The sequence below is a fragment of the Halichondria panicea genome, chromosome 1 (assembly GCF_963675165.1).
Source record: "Halichondria panicea chromosome 1, odHalPani1.1, whole genome shotgun sequence".
Classification (NCBI taxonomy): domain Eukaryota; kingdom Metazoa; phylum Porifera; class Demospongiae; order Suberitida; family Halichondriidae; genus Halichondria; species Halichondria panicea.
In genome coordinates, this window is record NC_087377.1 from 16,036,651 (window position 1) to 16,050,546 (window position 13,896).

General features: G+C 42.1%; 3 protein-coding genes and 2 long non-coding RNA genes across 8 annotated transcripts in view; 3 read left to right on the forward strand and 2 right to left on the reverse strand.

Annotated features, from left to right (window-relative positions):
- The window catches only part of LOC135352059 (uncharacterized), a gene marked incomplete in the record, with an annotated part of 851,949 nt that overhangs the window by 639,795 nt on the left and 198,258 nt on the right, over positions 1-13,896 (forward strand).
- The window catches only part of LOC135352083 (cyclin-dependent kinase-like 2), a 57,823-nt gene that overhangs the window by 10,165 nt on the left and 33,762 nt on the right, over positions 1-13,896 (reverse strand). Inside the window, exons 1-6 of one of the 3 annotated variants that reach the window (XM_064551241.1) lie at positions 12,855-12,945; positions 12,396-12,725; positions 11,443-12,249; positions 11,281-11,357; positions 10,975-11,049; positions 9,640-10,769 (exon numbers count right to left, since the gene is read on the reverse strand). The exons of 1 other annotated variant lie outside the window; for it this stretch is intronic. In XM_064551241.1, coding sequence (XP_064407311.1) covers positions 9,840-10,769; positions 10,975-11,049; positions 11,281-11,357; positions 11,443-12,249; positions 12,396-12,720 — 2,214 coding nt within the window. In that variant the 5' untranslated portion in view covers positions 12,721-12,725; positions 12,855-12,945 and the 3' untranslated portion in view covers positions 9,640-9,839. Of the gene's footprint in view, positions 1-9,639; positions 10,770-10,974; positions 11,050-11,280; positions 11,358-11,442; positions 12,250-12,395; positions 12,726-12,854; positions 12,946-13,896 lie in introns of those variants that run through there. One more of the 3 variants, XM_064551240.1, reaches the window with a different exon arrangement.
- Positions 270-4,250, forward strand: LOC135352163 (uncharacterized). Of its 2 annotated transcripts, none has more exons than XR_010399624.1 (6): positions 270-834; positions 1,142-1,925; positions 2,365-2,473; positions 2,778-3,490; positions 3,777-3,864; positions 4,062-4,250. It is a non-coding gene; the product is annotated as an uncharacterized LOC135352163 (long non-coding RNA). The 2 variants fall into 2 exon arrangements; XR_010399625.1 differs by having other exon boundaries at positions 2,789-3,490.
- On the reverse strand, positions 4,462-7,754 carry LOC135352086 (uncharacterized). The gene is made up of 6 exons (XM_064551247.1): positions 7,623-7,754; positions 6,345-7,500; positions 6,104-6,198; positions 5,991-6,058; positions 5,685-5,759; positions 4,462-5,479 (listed from the first exon to the last, which is right to left on the reverse strand). Exons 2-6 carry the CDS (start codon positions 7,487-7,489, stop codon positions 4,553-4,555), a joined length of 2,310 nt encoding a protein of 769 aa, XP_064407317.1. The 5' UTR covers positions 7,490-7,500; positions 7,623-7,754; the 3' UTR covers positions 4,462-4,552.
- Positions 8,045-9,556, forward strand: LOC135352181 (uncharacterized). Its single transcript, XR_010399652.1, has 2 exons — positions 8,045-8,504; positions 9,043-9,556. It is a non-coding gene; the product is annotated as an uncharacterized LOC135352181 (long non-coding RNA).

Here is a 13,896-nt window from a genome sequence, read left to right on the forward strand (position 1 = left end):
GATAAGTCAGAGTGATGATGGGGAGAGTGTGGAGCAGCTACAGGCCAGTGACTTGGGCCCTAACTTTGGCCTTGTGCATGATACCCAGGTAACACACACACACACAGTTCATACCAAGTAACATATAAAAACTAGCACTTAAAAACGCTTTTTTAAAGTGTCTGGCTTCTAAGACTTTTCGTTTTTGTACTATTTTCGCTTTCGTATTACATGGTTAGAATTTGCATGATGGTAACTACCTCCCAAATAACGAACACACACACACACACACACTTGTTGTTCCCGCCCACTCACACAGGAGGTCCACACGCTAACTAGCGATGATGGTTTGCCCTCTGACATGACCTCTGAGGATGGCTCCACCCTCAACGCTATAGGCCACGCCCTCATCCAGATGCAGCAAGGTGGACAGACCACCCCCTCATCTCAGTTCCTCATCACTAGGAGCACATCATCTGGTTCAGAGTCTGGCCAAAAATTAATGGTGAATAAAGAAGACCAAATTTATCAGTGTGCTTTTTGGCCAAATCCAAAAGTTATAGTCCTCGATAAGTTATCCAAGTGCTTGTACGTACTAATTACATGTAGAACCATGAGTATTATTGCTAATGTTTGATATAAAATAATTATAAAATAAGGTTTCTTGGAAGTGGTGTTGAAAAATAGTCAGTTTTTACTATGTTGTTGTGTGTGTTCAGGTCCTCTGTATGTGATGATCCCACCATCCAGTAGTGCTGAGATACTGCATGCAATGGGTCGACCTATAGCACCCAAGATGAGCGGGATATCAACTATGGACTATCACACGGCCGACCCCATCATTCAAATGCAGTTGTGAGTACACAGTTCATGTGATTGCCTACCTTGCATAACATGTATGACAGTATGTTAGGAAAAGCATCATTCTTGTTACATACAGTATTACTAGAATATTTTGCTGTTGGTGAAAAACCTTTGCAAATCAGCCAAATCGGCAACCCTTTGCGATCTAACTATTGCGTTCTGGCAAGGATCGTGTGTATTTACCCAAAATTAGGTTTTGCAATTTTATTGTTTAAAAATTCGCATAATTATGCTCGTAAAACATTCTAGTAATACGGTAACTGTGAGGAGTGTTGTTATTATGGTGGTTGGTTTGCAGGTCTGGGGATATGGCGGCCAACAGGGAAGCTCAGAGGAAGGCTACACACAATGAAGGTGCTGCAAATTCAATACTGAAAGTTAGAGTGTACAACAGATGTACATGTACGTACGTGGTCATAATCAAATAGAAGCATTTCCCACAAAGTACAGTTACGAAGCTTTAACATCAAATCTGCCACTTCTAAAACTAGTGTTCAAGCTGGTGCTGTGCTAATGCCTCTCGCCATGTTTTTGCTTTCGCTCAAAAGTATTAGAGTGTTATCTATAATGAATTTTATATTAAAGTTAGCTTATCTATATAAAGTCACTGAGAAGAAAAGACTTATTTACATGCATCTATTGTTGTTATTTATTGTATTATGTGGCTTACCAGGACCTCAAGAAAGAAGAAAATTGATTCAGTGTATATAATATCTAAGAAGAAAAGACCTGTGTACATGCATATTGTTATCTATATTGTTATATGGTAGTGTTTTGTGGCTTACCAGGCCCTCAAGACAAAGATGATTCTGCCAGGAGAATCTGGATCTGGTCTTGGATATCACATGGGGAGTGAGCGCGCATGCGCATTACATCCACAGGAATAATTAAAGGGTGTGTCCAAAGAGATAAATGGCTACTGCTAGCTAGCTGTTTTAACAGCTATTTTCTGAGTATTGTAGCTAACAAAAAGCTAGCGCTTTAGTGCAAGGCTAACTCATATGTTGAATAGAAAGTTTGTGAGGACAGATGATGCTATGAAAGATTCTGAAGAGACTGCAACAGCCTCAACAGCCTTCAATGTGAGTCAAACTAGCCATAACTCGAGAAAGAAGCTTTAGTTTGCTAATCCAAGAATCAAAATCCAAGAGAACGTGGCTAGAAGCCTATAGAAGCTGTTAGTTTTCGTCGCATTGCAACCGTTGAGCAGTTATAGCTGGAATACACACACAGACAGTACAGACAGACAGACAGACAGACAGACACACACAGTCAGCTTTACCGTATCTCTCGTGCGGCTACGCCTCGAGGCATAACTAATAACTTGTTTTGTAGAGGCTATCTAATGCTGTAAACGCATTCTTAATTATTAATTATGCCTTGGTTTTTATACTGTACAGTGGTGTACGTGTGTGTGTGTGAGGTCAAGGTTCATTCATTTTGTCAATTGGCTCAGCTTCATTGTATATACATGCCCTAAACACGATAATTACCAGTTGTTGTTGTTCTTCCCACGTCCAGTTGAGCGTTGTTGGCGTCGGGACAGGATCAACGAGCTCATCAAGATACTGGCTCAGATAGTGCCTGCTTGTCAGAAGAAAGACGCAACTATACTGGTTCCATTGTCGGGGTGAGTGTGTGTCTGTTCATGTGTATACTAAAGTACTATTGAAAGCCATCGAAATAACTACTAACTTGGTTTTTTTTAAGCCTAAATTTCTTAATATTATTGCTAAGCTTTTTTAAGCATGCATTAGTGTAGAGCCCAGTGTTATGTTAGTAGTAGCATAGAATCCAGCAGAGGCCATCGTATATAACACATGTAGTTAGTTACACATAAAATATAATTGCTATTTTTTAACAGCAACTAAGTATGTTTTTTTGTTATCTCCACGTACATGTCTCACCCTCACGTCATGTTTCCCTGACTGCAGTATGTGTACAGTATGTGTGCAGCAAGGGAACGGTACTGGACAAGACAGTGGACTACTTGAAAGAGCTCGTATTTCAATCCTCTCAACAATAGTGTATAGTATATAATAATATAATAATAATAGTATATCCTCCATTGCGAGCACGACCACTTCTCCGTCCACTCCTGTACCGAAATTCTCCATGCTGTCACAAGCCAACAACAATGGCGGTGGTGGTGGTGGTGGTGGTGGTGGTCTCTCTGCCGCGGCTGCTGCTAGTCTGCTCAACACTCTGATTCTGGCTCAGAATGTGCTCACAAGCAACTCAAGTGCTGGTAGCCCCGGGCAAGATTCAATGTCTATGGAAACGGTGGACCAATCCTCTCAACAGTAGTGTACAGTATATTATAATTGTGGACTGTTTATACTGTTCTAGTTTTAACGTGTGTTTTTTAGTAATCTCTCCTTCACTTACTATAGCTACATTGTCAGTATTATTATGTATACATAGTTTTTATACATGATATTTGTGTTATTGAACCTGAGCATAATAAATTGTTTGTCTCTAGAAAAAAAAATGTTGTGAACATAGCTATGCCCATTATAATTATGCAGTCTAGCCTCCATCTCAAGCCGCACTTCCTCGAAAGTGGGCCTGGTTGCTTGCACATGTGCTAACCATTAGCTTCTGAACATGAAAACTGTGCTGATGAAGAACCTTCATCAAGAATAAGGTATGTGTGTATAATGTGTACTTATGCAGTGCAATGAGTTGACTGTGTACTATTGAATGTACAGTACACAGAATGGGAACCTAGCATGCCTACTAGTCTGTATGTACATGCACTTGTATACAAGGTATGCTTCAATGTATGCAGTTTAGGTGTGTACAGGGAAACGTGTGTCAATTGAGAACACTAGCTCACAATATTTGTACATGACATTGTACAGTACGTGTACCAGACCCTTCATCACACTACCAGTTTGAATGTGTCCATGTGTTGTTTATCCTGGCTACAGAACACTGACTCAGGACGAGGAGGACTTTGACAAGTTCCTGGAGACTCCGAGAGTGTCAAAGCTCAGCAGCTCTCACTCTCCACAAAAGGTATCTCTTTAACTCACTCTTACGATTATTCTAGTATTCATAATGTAAGTACGTACATATTGTATACCAGTACATGTGTTGTGTGTGGTGTCCCTTTTGTATAAATTATAGCCACTATTATCATGTGATTTTCTCACCCCTTACTATCAAACTTCCTCTCAGTGTGACTATGACCATGTGACTCTTTAACCCCTCAGTTCCCGAGCCCCACCCCTCACTGTCTGACTCGGAAGAGGAGATACACTTTGGATTCTGGGAGAAGGCGTCCACCCTACCCTCGGACAAGACCCCAACCAAGGACTTGAACTTGTTATGAGATTGTTAAATATTATCTTGTCTGTTTTTGTACTATTTTCTGGCAATGTAATTATGTATGTACCACTTCATGTCATCATAATAACTATAATTATATGCGATAATAAAATTCTGTTGCAACTTAATATTCTCTTACCAGCTATACCGTGCAAATATTTAAGGCATGGCTTCTGGTGAGCAGTCATTCCGCGAACATTGTGCAACGAAAAGAGGCCTATCTACAAAATATAAATTCCTCAAAAATTTCGCGCTATACGGTATTTAGCACTTATAGATCAACAGTTCGAATAAAAATAAACGACATATGCGAACTTAATTAGAAAACTTTTTTCAAAAAGATTGTTAACAATGCACAACATATTACAATAACTAATTAATCGCTTATACAAAAGAAATCAACTGTTTGAACACAATTACCAAAATTTGGGTCTGTCTGTCCTCCGGCTACAATGACCTCTCCACTAGGAAGCACTGAGCATGTGCAGCGATATCGTGCAGTAGGCAGGTCTCCCACTTTCACCCACCTCCTGGAGTCAGGCTGGTAGAGGTGGATCGATGATCTTGGGTTGCGTCTGTCGTCTCGTCCACCAACGGCTAATAGTGACCTCTCAATACTGAGAGGAGCTAAGAACACGAGTGATACTTCCTGTAAGGTCTGCCAGGGAGTGGGTGTGTCCAGGTTGGAAAGGGCCTTTGCGATGAGTTCATTGAGGTCGACGTGATGCACTGTCTTGGTTATCCCAGTGTGATCCCACCCTCCCATTAGGTAGAGGGTGTTTCCTATGAGAGTCGATTTCAGTTCTGATCGTGGGTTAGGTAGTGACTGAGCAATGTACCATCTTCTTGATGCCACGTCCAACACCTCCACAGAGGAGGTATATCCTTTATCATCATGCCCACCAGCTGCAATGATGTGGTTGTTGAAGGAGACAGCCGTTGAGGAAGAACGAGCAATGTTCATTGGTGGGTACGGGTGAGTCCATTCCCCTGACTCCAACAGTGCTAGTTGATTAGTGCATTTGTTGTTTCTCGGATCAGTTCCTCCCACCAGCACTAGTTGATTAGCGAGTGATGTCATAGCAAACCACTTGGCAGTGTACTTTGGTAGTTTGGTCCATTGATCTTGCTCGAGCTTCATCACTGTACACATGTCACGATCATTGTCTGCACTACCTCCACCAACATACACCGTGTCACCGATAACAACACTCTGTACCGAGCCATCCATCTTGATTGGCATGTCTTTTCCTCTTCTCCATTTCAGAGTGAGTGGAGGTCTCAACTCTCTGGGAGGGGGACCCTGAATAATGAATGAGTGTAATTAGGATAGTGTCTACTAACAAGCGAGTGTTACTTGTAGCAATAATTGCATGCACACTAAATCACTTTCTCTAATTAGCTTAAGAGGCCACACCCACCAGTCTAATAGAATGTACAGTACGATTATAAGAGATCAAAGCTTCTACTATAGCTCTGCAATAATATAATGGTGCATTTTGTCTCACCTGTCTCTGCTGTTGAATGATGGCGTCTCTCCTGACCAGCTCAGCATCTTTGTGCTCAATCTGCTCACAGTGAGCCTGTACAGGGGAACGTTGGTGGAAATCTAAAACACAGACGTGAATATCATTGTGGAAATTCTACAACAGAACGAGAACAATCAACAATTTGCGCTAAATGAAGTACATAATTATAGGCACACTCAAACGGATGTGTAGTTACGGCTTAACACATGAGACAGCATCCATGCATGTTAAGGTACAATACTATTGTTGCTGTGGGAATCTCATTATCACACTAAATGTACGTACCTTCTTGACTTGTTCAGTGTCCTTTGACTCCTTCTTTGTTGCCTCCACTGTGTCCGAGCCTCTTGTATCTAAAAGAAAGATTATAGGATATCAAGTTGGCCAAACACTCATACCTTTAGTGTCCTTCATTTGAGTGAAGGTTGTCGTGCTCGTCCTTGTGTCTTTAGACATCTCCTCAACACCTTTTAGTTTGAGTTTGCTCAGATCCCTGTACGTGACATGTACATACTTGTAATTATTATAATAATACGAATATTATATTCATGTAACTAAATTATAGGGCCCATGCTTGTTAATTAAGTTATGGTATAATTATGCGGAGTACGGGTACATAGTGCCTCTTCAAGAACTTACTGTTCCAGCAGAAATGTCTCCACCTCATCCGTACTTCCACAGGTGAGAACTTTGACCCCCATCGCACTGAGAGCTGCCTGTACAGTAGGGGACACTGGGTAGATACGCTTGGCAACAGCTACAGTGACGAGAAAGTGGAGCTCCAAGCAGCCTTGTTTGATTGAACAGAGTTGTAGCGCTGCTCTTTGTAGACCAAGTGCTTCAGCAATTCTCGGAGTCAGCCTTTTCACATACTCCAGTGTGGCTATTCGCTCAGTGCACTTGATAACAAACACTTTAGCCGTTTTGATACGAGATTTTGAAGAGAAAGCTTCGGCCGGAACTTCAAACACATTTCGCTGGCAGAACTGATCAAGTGCAGAGCAATACTCACGCAGTTGTGTTTGGTCGTCTGGTGATCCCAGCAGCTCGATGAGGTACTCCACTATCTCATAGTTGAAAAAAGAGATGTAAGCACGTAGAGTCATGAAGACTTGGGCCAAATTTTTGGCATTTTTGATCTCTTGCCTATCTTCTGCATCTAGGACTTTAACTCCAATCCCGTCGTTGAAAGATTCGAGGCTGAGAACGGAATCTTTAATCTGATCCAAAGGGATCCGTTGGTTTTCAAATGATCTTTGTATAATTAGAGTAAAAGCAGTGAACCTAATAATCATTTTCCTTGTATCACGTATGAGCCGATCCTCCAATTCAATTCTATCATCCTCATTAAGGCTAGAGGTGTCGAGGTGTGGGAAGCTGAAGGACGTCGGAGCCTCTGGTGGAGGTTGCTGGTGTGGGGGTGGAGAGAGTTGCGGCTGTTCAACACGGCTGGTCGCAGTCTTGTGACGCTCGTAACTATCATGTAGTTTCTTGACAACATCGTCAGTAGAAGGGCCAGCGATGGCAGCGATAAAGCCGTGGAATACACTGGGATTGAGCTTAATTCGATGGATGATAGTATCCAGAATCTTTCGAGATTTATCCGAGTCCATAACTCCATTCAGTCTAGAGTACTCGAGAACTTCATCTGGTATGTAGCCATTGGAGAAGAGGCTATCAGCGTATGCAGCAGGTTGAGTTTTGAATGTGGACACCAATGCTTCAAAGTTCTCTTGGATGGACAAATACTCAGGAGAATGATCGGGGGTTGCTTGAGTGGCCATTGACAGTTAGCCTGTGAGTGGACCAGGGCATTTCATACAATGGCATATGGTGCACATCAATTTTAGCTTATTATATTATTCAAACTGAGACTTTGAGATGGGCTATAGAATGAGATATGAATCACGCACTCACCTTGGTGGCTACTCACTCCTTAGAGGCCCTAGCTAGCTCTAGGATTAGATATAGGAAGTGAACTGGTGAAGGACCCTGATAATCTCCCTCAGTGCTGTATTATCTGCCCACATTTCTAAAGAGATACGCCCCCTTTTCTGCAATAACAATGTTGAATCAGCAAATCACGTTTTGAAGCAGCATGGCAGAAATCTATTGCCTGGAGGCTTTGTCCAGTCCTAGATCCTATTGTGGGCCACAGTGACATAGCCAGGACCATGGAGAGAGACCATTGCTGAGGAGGTGGGAATGGCAAGTTCCAGACCAATCAGATGATCCTACATGACGAAGCTGCTCGTAAAGATGCAAGTCTGATGACAAACTCAGGATGATGAGTGAGTGATAGTGTTGTTATTTAATAGCCTGATAGGATATACCTACTGCCAACATTTTCATGTACACTGTTCCTATAGGACGCATTTGATTTTGTTTGGATGGTCCGGAAAGCTGTTTGAAACTTTTAAATAGTATGTTGAAGAGTGCGGCAGTACACTACCATCATGTAGCAAGCTCTGACAAGGGCTCTAATGACCCGAGTATTTGACGTTATAGTCAGGGGTCATGTTATGGTGAAGTTGCTTGAGACTATTATAGCCATTGCCTTGGTTACATGTGCAGTGTTTGAAGACGTGCTTGTGTGTGTACAGTTATTATTGTTTGACCATAATTCGTAGTAAGTACTGTTCACGTGTTTTCCCCCTACTAGACCTGAGGATTTGTACCAACCAGGTGAGGTGGACTTTGACCCCAACGAGGAGAGCTTACTAGCGGAGCTCCACCTAGCAACCAGCGGTAGCAAAGCACCCGGAGTGGATCAGACAATGAGAAACTAATGCTGGAGAAGTGAGTGATAGCATGTCAGACAACTACACACATATTGGAGGTTTCTTTCTGAGAGCTTTGTTGACTTGTGTAGTCATCTGGTGTTGCAAACCTCCGATTTTATCGTATTTAATAGCATCTTTAATAGTGCTGCAATAATTATAGTGTGCTTAGATCAATAATAGTATTTATTTCAGGCCCAAATTGCAAATTGTACTTGAAAATAACCAGCTAAGCTATAACCTTCATAGTATGTGTTTGGACCTGTGCCACCACCTACTGTTTCATTATAATATTAGTGCAATAAAGTACGTGTCTATGATGTTATGCTAAAACTCCCTTCTCACCTCTAGTCTAGTTTTTTTTATTGCTCCCGTTACTTGCTGCTTAGCCAGATCATATATACTATTGTATAACACTCCTCTGGTTTCTATAGTTATTTATGTCAACAGCCGAGGGTAGCACTTCAGTGCTCTAGTTCTAATTGTAGATAGACTGATCGATTTGTCTTCTGTACTATTGTTTGATTTTTCTACCCCTCATCTTTTCTGGCCCCCAGTTATGCGGCCATTTTTCAGCCCGGCCAAGTGTTGAGGAGACAAGAAGAGGCACTGAGAATGGAGGTAGAGGTACAAAGTGTATTAGCTGGAAAATGCATTTGTGTCATACTTTGTAGAGTCCCTTAAAGTCATTCAAGGTCACCTATAGTGTGTCCTATTTGAAGGTGTGCAATGTACAATCATGTACGATCCCCCCCCACACACACACCTTTAGGCCTACTGTGCTGCTAAGAAATAGAGGGGCCTCACGTAAACTGGCCACTCAGTGTGACTATGATCATGTGACTCTTTAACCCGTCAGTTCCCGAGCCCCACCCCTCACTATCTGACTCGGAAGAGGAGATAGACTTTAGATTCTGGGAGAAGGCGTCCACCCTACCCTCGGACAAGACCCCAACCAAGGACCTGAACTTGTTATGAGACTGTTAAATATTATTTTGTCTGTTTTTGTACTATTTTCTGGCAATGTAATTATGTATGTACCACTTCATGTCATCATAATAACTATAATTATATGCGATAAAATTCTGTTGCAACTCAACACGATAAAAATAATATCAATATCGTTATAAACTCATCGCACAATTAAAGAGAAGCAATTAACAAAATAACTAATTAGCACTTATAGAGAAGAAAACAGTTTGCAATTGAGCATAAATAAATGAATTTGCCTGTCCTCCGGCTACAATGACTTTATATGAGATAAAATTTATAATTATATTATGTGATAAAAATCTGTTGCAACTCAACATAATAATCAATATCGTTATAACTCATTGCACAATTAACAAAATAACTAATTAGCACTTATAGAGAAGAAATCCACAGTTTGAATAATAGTATAACTGTTGGTCTGTCCTCCGGCTACAATGACCTCTCCACTAGGAAGTACTGAGCATGTGCAGTTGTATCGTGCAGTAGGCAGGTCTCCCACTTTCACCCACCTCCTGGTGTCAGGCTGGTAGAGGTGGATCAATGAACTTGGGTTGAATCTGTCGTCCACTCCACCAACGGCTAATAGTGACCTCCAAATACTGAGAGGAACTGACCACACGAGTGGTACTTCCTGTAAGGTCTGCCAAAAAGTGGGTGTGTCCAGGTTGGAAAGGTCCTTTGTAATGAGTTCATTGAGGTCGACGTGATGCACTGTCTTGGTTACCGTCCCAGTGTGATCGTGCCCTCCCTTTAGGTAGAGGGTGTTTCCTATGAGAGTTGATTTCTGTCCTGATCGTGGGTTAGGTAGTGACTGAGCAATGTACCATCTTCTTGATGACACGTCCAACACCTCCACAGAGGAGGAGATACGTCCTTTATCATCACGCCCACCAGCTACGATGATGTGGTTGTTGAAGGAGACAGCTGTTGAGGAATGACGAGCAATGTTCATTGGTGGGTACGGGTGAGTCCATTCCCCTGACCCAAACACTGCAAGCTGATTGGTGTGTTTGTAGTTTCTTTGATCATATCCTCCCACCAACACTAGTCGATTAGCGAGTGATGTCATAGCGAACCAATAGGCAGTGTACTCTGGTAGTTTGGTCCATTGATCTTGCTCGAGCTTTATCACTGTACACGCGTCACGATCATTGTGTGCATAGCCTCCACCAACATACACTGTGTCACCGATAACAACACTCTGTACCGAGCGACCCATCTTGATTGGCATGTCTTTTCCTCTTCTCCATTTCAGAGTGAGTGGAGGTCTCAACTCTCTGGGAGGGGGACCCTGAATAATGAATGAGTGTAATTAGGATAGTGTCTACTAACAAGCGAGTGTTACTTGTAGCAATAATTGCATGCACACTAAATTACTTTCTCTAATTAGCTTAAGAGGCCACGCCCACCAGTCTAATAGAATGTACAGTACGATTATAAGAGATCAAAGCTTCTACTATAGCTCTGCAATAATATAATGGTGCATTTTGTCTCACCTGTCTCTGCTGTTGAATGATGGCGTCTCTCCTGACCAGCTCAGCATCTTTGTGCTCAATCTGCTCACAGTGAGCCTGTACAGGGGAACGTTGGTGGAAATCTAAAACACAGACGTGAATATCATTGTGGAAATTCTACAACAGAACGAGAACAATCAACAATTTGCGCTAAATGAAGTACATAATTATAGGCACACTCAAACGGATGTGTAGTTACGGCTTAACACATGAGACAGCATCCATGCATGTTAAGGTACAATACTATTGTTGCTGTGGGAATCTCATTATCACACTACATGTACGCACCTTCTTGACTGGTTGAGTGTCCTTTGACTCCCTCTTTGTTGCCTCCACTGTGTCTAAGCCCCTCGTCAGGTCCGCATCTAAAGTAAAAGAAAATCGATACCAACATTATGACTTTTTCGTTAGGGTTAGCAAAAACATAAAACACATACTTAATTAACTCACAGATGTCCCTGACAGTTGGTCTCCTCGTCATGTCTTCTTGCAAGCAACTGTTGATAAGCTTCCTCAACCTGTGTGTGTGAGGGATCTGGGAAACATGGAATGATCGATCCTTGGCTGATTTGATCGTCTCCAGCTTGCAAACAATCTGCGTCACGATCACCCCATAGGAAAACACATCCAGGCTGCTATCGTATTTCTCCTCTTCCAATCGAATAGCCTCGAGAGGTAGATACCCCATACGGTGACCAACGGCCGTGAGGGTGTGGCTAAGCTTGTAGGGATCGTATAGCCGTGACATGCCAAAGTCGGAAATCTTTGCAACAGGCACTGGCTGTGTTAGCTTCAGCAAAACGTTATCACCACAGAGGTCACGGTGGATAATCTTCTTGCTGTGAATATAGGACAGACCACAAGCAATGTCTTTGGAGAGGCTAATTTCACATTCGCTAGTGATAGACTCTTCACCAAGGCTGGAGAAATAGGATCTCAGATTGCAATCCATCAGCTCAACAACGAGGATTGTACCACCTGATTTGGGGTGCTTAGTAGTCGACAAATACAGAACAACGTTTGGGTGCTGGAGTGACTGGAGATACTCACACTCACGATCAAATGCTTTGCTGGCTTCTTCACTTTTACTGGCTGGGAAACCTGTCTGCATTTCTACAGCCTCGTAAATTAGAAGTTTGACTGCACAAATCTCGCCCCTGTAGCTGCCTTTGAAGACTGCTCCAAATGCACCTTTACCAAGAGGTTCGTCTAAGAAAACAGTTAAATCATCGTCGATCTTCTGGCGGTTTTGGTCAACTGTAGAACATTGTGTGTGTGTGTGTGTGTGTGTGTGTGTGTGTGTGTGTGTGTGTGTGGGGGGGGGGGGGGTGAATATTATAGCAGCTAACAAACCAGAACTAAGCATTATGACTGTATGATTCCAGTGCTGAGCTAGTGCTTACCCTCTGACTTCACATCAGTAGGATTGCTTGCATCAGTAGACTGTAGATGATCTTTCTCGATAGTCCTGGCTATGTCACTGTGGCCCACAATAGGACTTGACAAAGCTTTGATAACATCTTCCCAGCTTCTCTTACCACCTTTCAGCCATTCTTTCAAACCCTCACGATAGCATTCATCAGGATTGTCTCGCCATTTCGTACCAATACTATCGATGGTATCCGAGGGTACGTCAAGAATAAGCAAGATGTTTCGCCACTTAATTCGAGCATCAAACGTGACGAGGTACAATTTCTTTAGATCTGCTATTGTCAGATAGTCAGACATCTTCTCTGTTGAGTGTGGAATAAGATAAGCAATGATATTGAAGGTCATGTAATTATGTATCAATATTTGGTGTGTGCAATTATATCATCAAAACCATGTATATGCAGAAATAAAACAGTGCTGTCTGCACTTACTGATAATAATCCAGAGCTACAGTATCTTCACAGCTTGATACCAGGCACAATACAGAAATACAGGACACAGCTAGCTCAGCTACAACATTAACAAGACCCGTTGTCATAAAATTTTAGGCCCCCCATGAGATTGGGCCCCCCCGGGCCTAGAATTTTAACCTTTTAGGCCCCCTCTTAAAATTTTAGGCCCCCCATTAACAGCACAACAGCGGTAACATTATGTGACAGTGCATTCTCAAAATACACCAATACAGTCTTCTATGGTCTTCACAGTCTATGCAGTGCCAGTTACTGAATGCAGCTCTCCTCACACACACACATTTCATGCATGTACAGTAGTATACCACTGGTCTCACAGCCATCACACTGCACCATGTCATTCTATGAATCAGGCCTCATGCAGCACGAAGCACATAGGTGCCAACTGTCCCGAATTGGTCAGGACTGTCCAAGATTACCATTGTCCTGAAAGGAAACTGCTATTGTGATTCCACCATGATACAACAGTTTCTCTCTTGACTTCTATCTGTGATTCCACATTACTTGAGAGCTGAGCCAGTGATGCTATTGGAGCATCCCCACAACAATTTACATCTTCTATGTATAGGAAAACATGGAGGAAGATATAAATTGTTGTCTTTGCACTGAAATTGTGTGTTTTATACTTTTTTGTCCTGAAATTTGACTGAGAAAGTAAACACGAAGTTGCAAATATGGCGATAGCTATGCAACAACATCGATTGTCTTACAGGCAGATCCAACATTGCAGAGCTGCATCAAAGCATTTAACTCTTATAGGTAAAGCATGAGTAACTTGAAAGGTAAATCTTCCTTCACTTTGAATTGCATGATAGAATAATAATGCATGCAAACATTTTTGCTACTTTGATACAGAGTCTTTGCATACATGCAGTCTCTTTGATGCTTTGTCAACTAATAGAGCTAACCTTACCATATTATTATATCTCTTTGACTTCGTTCTATTGTGCAGAAAAGGATAGCAGAAGAGCTAGGGGGGCCTAATCTCACAGTGGGGGCCTAG

Coding starts and splice junctions, on each gene's coding strand:
- LOC135352086 (XM_064551247.1), bottom strand. CDS start 7,489: ATGGCCACTCAAGCAACCCCCGATCATTCTCCTGAGTATTTGTCCATC. Junction 6,059..6,103: donor TCAAATGAAGGACACTAAAG/GTATGAGTGTTT, acceptor TCTTTCTTTTAG/ATACAAGAGGCTCGGACACA. Junction 5,760..5,990: donor ACACTGAACAAGTCAAGAAG/GTACGTACATTT, acceptor TCCCCTGTACAG/GCTCACTGTGAGCAGATTGA.